This window comes from Penaeus monodon, chromosome 23 (assembly GCF_015228065.2).
Source record: "Penaeus monodon isolate SGIC_2016 chromosome 23, NSTDA_Pmon_1, whole genome shotgun sequence".
NCBI lineage: Eukaryota > Metazoa > Arthropoda > Malacostraca > Decapoda > Penaeidae > Penaeus > Penaeus monodon.
The window spans coordinates 7,590,974-7,592,378 of NC_051408.1; the positions used below are offsets into that span (position 1 = coordinate 7,590,974).

Consider the following 1,405-nt stretch of genomic DNA (forward strand, 5'->3'; position numbering starts at 1 on the left):
TGTTGTCATCGCCCTCTCCTCTTCCTCCTCGTTATCATCACGGCACATTCCTTTCCTCATGCATCTTCCCTTCTCATGACGAGGCGCCTCACAGTCGCTTCTTCCGCAGAATGGGCGCCGAGAGCAGGGCCCGCGCGGCGCCGTCGTGGCGTGAGGTGAGCGTGCCCGTCGGCTGGGGCTCCCTTCGGGGCAAGACCTGCCTGCTGGGGGAGGCAAAGGGCGGCGCCTCCCTGCGGGTGCTGGCGCTCCACGGCTGGCTCGACAACGCCAACTCCTTCGACGCCCTGGTGCCACTGCTGCCCGCCGGGCTGGAGGTGCTGGCGATGGACCTGGCGGGCCACGGCCTCTCGGACCACCTGCCGGCCGGGGCTCGCTACGACGCCATGACGCAGCTGGTGCACCTGCGCGAGGCCATGAAGCGGCTCGGCTGGACCGACTTCGTGTTCCTGGCGCACAGCTGGGGCGCCATCGTCGCCAACTACTACGCGGCCCTGTACCCGCAGGACGTGCGGGCGCTGGTCGTCCTGGACTACCTGAGGCCCTTCCACGAGGAGGAGCGGCTGGCGCCGTGGCGGGGCGGAAGACCCGTCTCAATCAGCGGCGCGGGGAAAAAAAAAAAAAAAGGAGCGAGGCCAGGGCAGAGCGCGGCGCGTGTACTCGGAGGCCGAGGCCCTGTCGCGCATGGTAGAGGCGCGGAAGGGCGGCGACAACAAGCAGCTTCCGAACGTGGACGAGGCCGCGGCGAGGATCCTCCTGCCCCGCGCGGCGCGGCGCGTGGACGGCGGCCTGGCGTGGAGGCACGACGAGAAGGCGCGGACCCGGTACACCATGCTCTATGGCAGCGACAACTGGATGCATGTGATCTCGCAAATCACGTGCCCCGTGATGGTGGTCCGCGCCAGCGACGGCATCTGCCAGCACCCCGACGGCCTGTACGCGCCGGTGCTTGCGGCCTACCGGCGGTCCGCCCGCGTCTTCCGACCTGACAGCACCCCCGAGCGCCTGGCGCCGAGCGTGACGCACTTCCTGGCGCACGACGTGGCGGCGGCGCAGGACAAGGCCACGTCCAAGCTGTAGAAGCCACCGCGGGAACAGGCTCTCGGTGGTAATTGCTTAGTGAATTTAAGATCTTTTCTGTTTGCCAGATCACCGCGGAGGCAGTCGCTGGTAGCTACGTAATGTAAGCTAAATCACAAATGCACTAGAAGGGCTCCTCTATCAATCTGTGTGTAGTGTCAGACAACACCTAAATTCTGCGATTTTAGGGTAGGAAAAATAGCTATTTTTGTGTGCAATCTGCTTTAATCGTGGGGTAAATCATTATAATTACATATGCGTTTCCTTCAATCCGAATTCATCTTATTAGTCATTTCCCTTCTTAGAAGTATTAGCTACAGGAAATATG

General features: G+C 62.6%; 1 protein-coding gene across 1 annotated transcript in view; it reads left to right on the plus strand.

Annotated features, from left to right (window-relative positions):
- LOC119587773 (serine hydrolase-like protein) overlaps positions 1-566 on the plus strand; it is a gene marked incomplete at its 3' end in the record, with an annotated part of 9,683 nt that extends 9,117 nt beyond the window's left edge. The window contains 1 exon segment of the mRNA XM_037936462.1: positions 110-566. Within this exon segment, the coding sequence (XP_037792390.1) occupies positions 111-566 (456 nt within the window).
- Between the last annotated feature and the right edge of the window lie 839 nt (positions 567-1,405).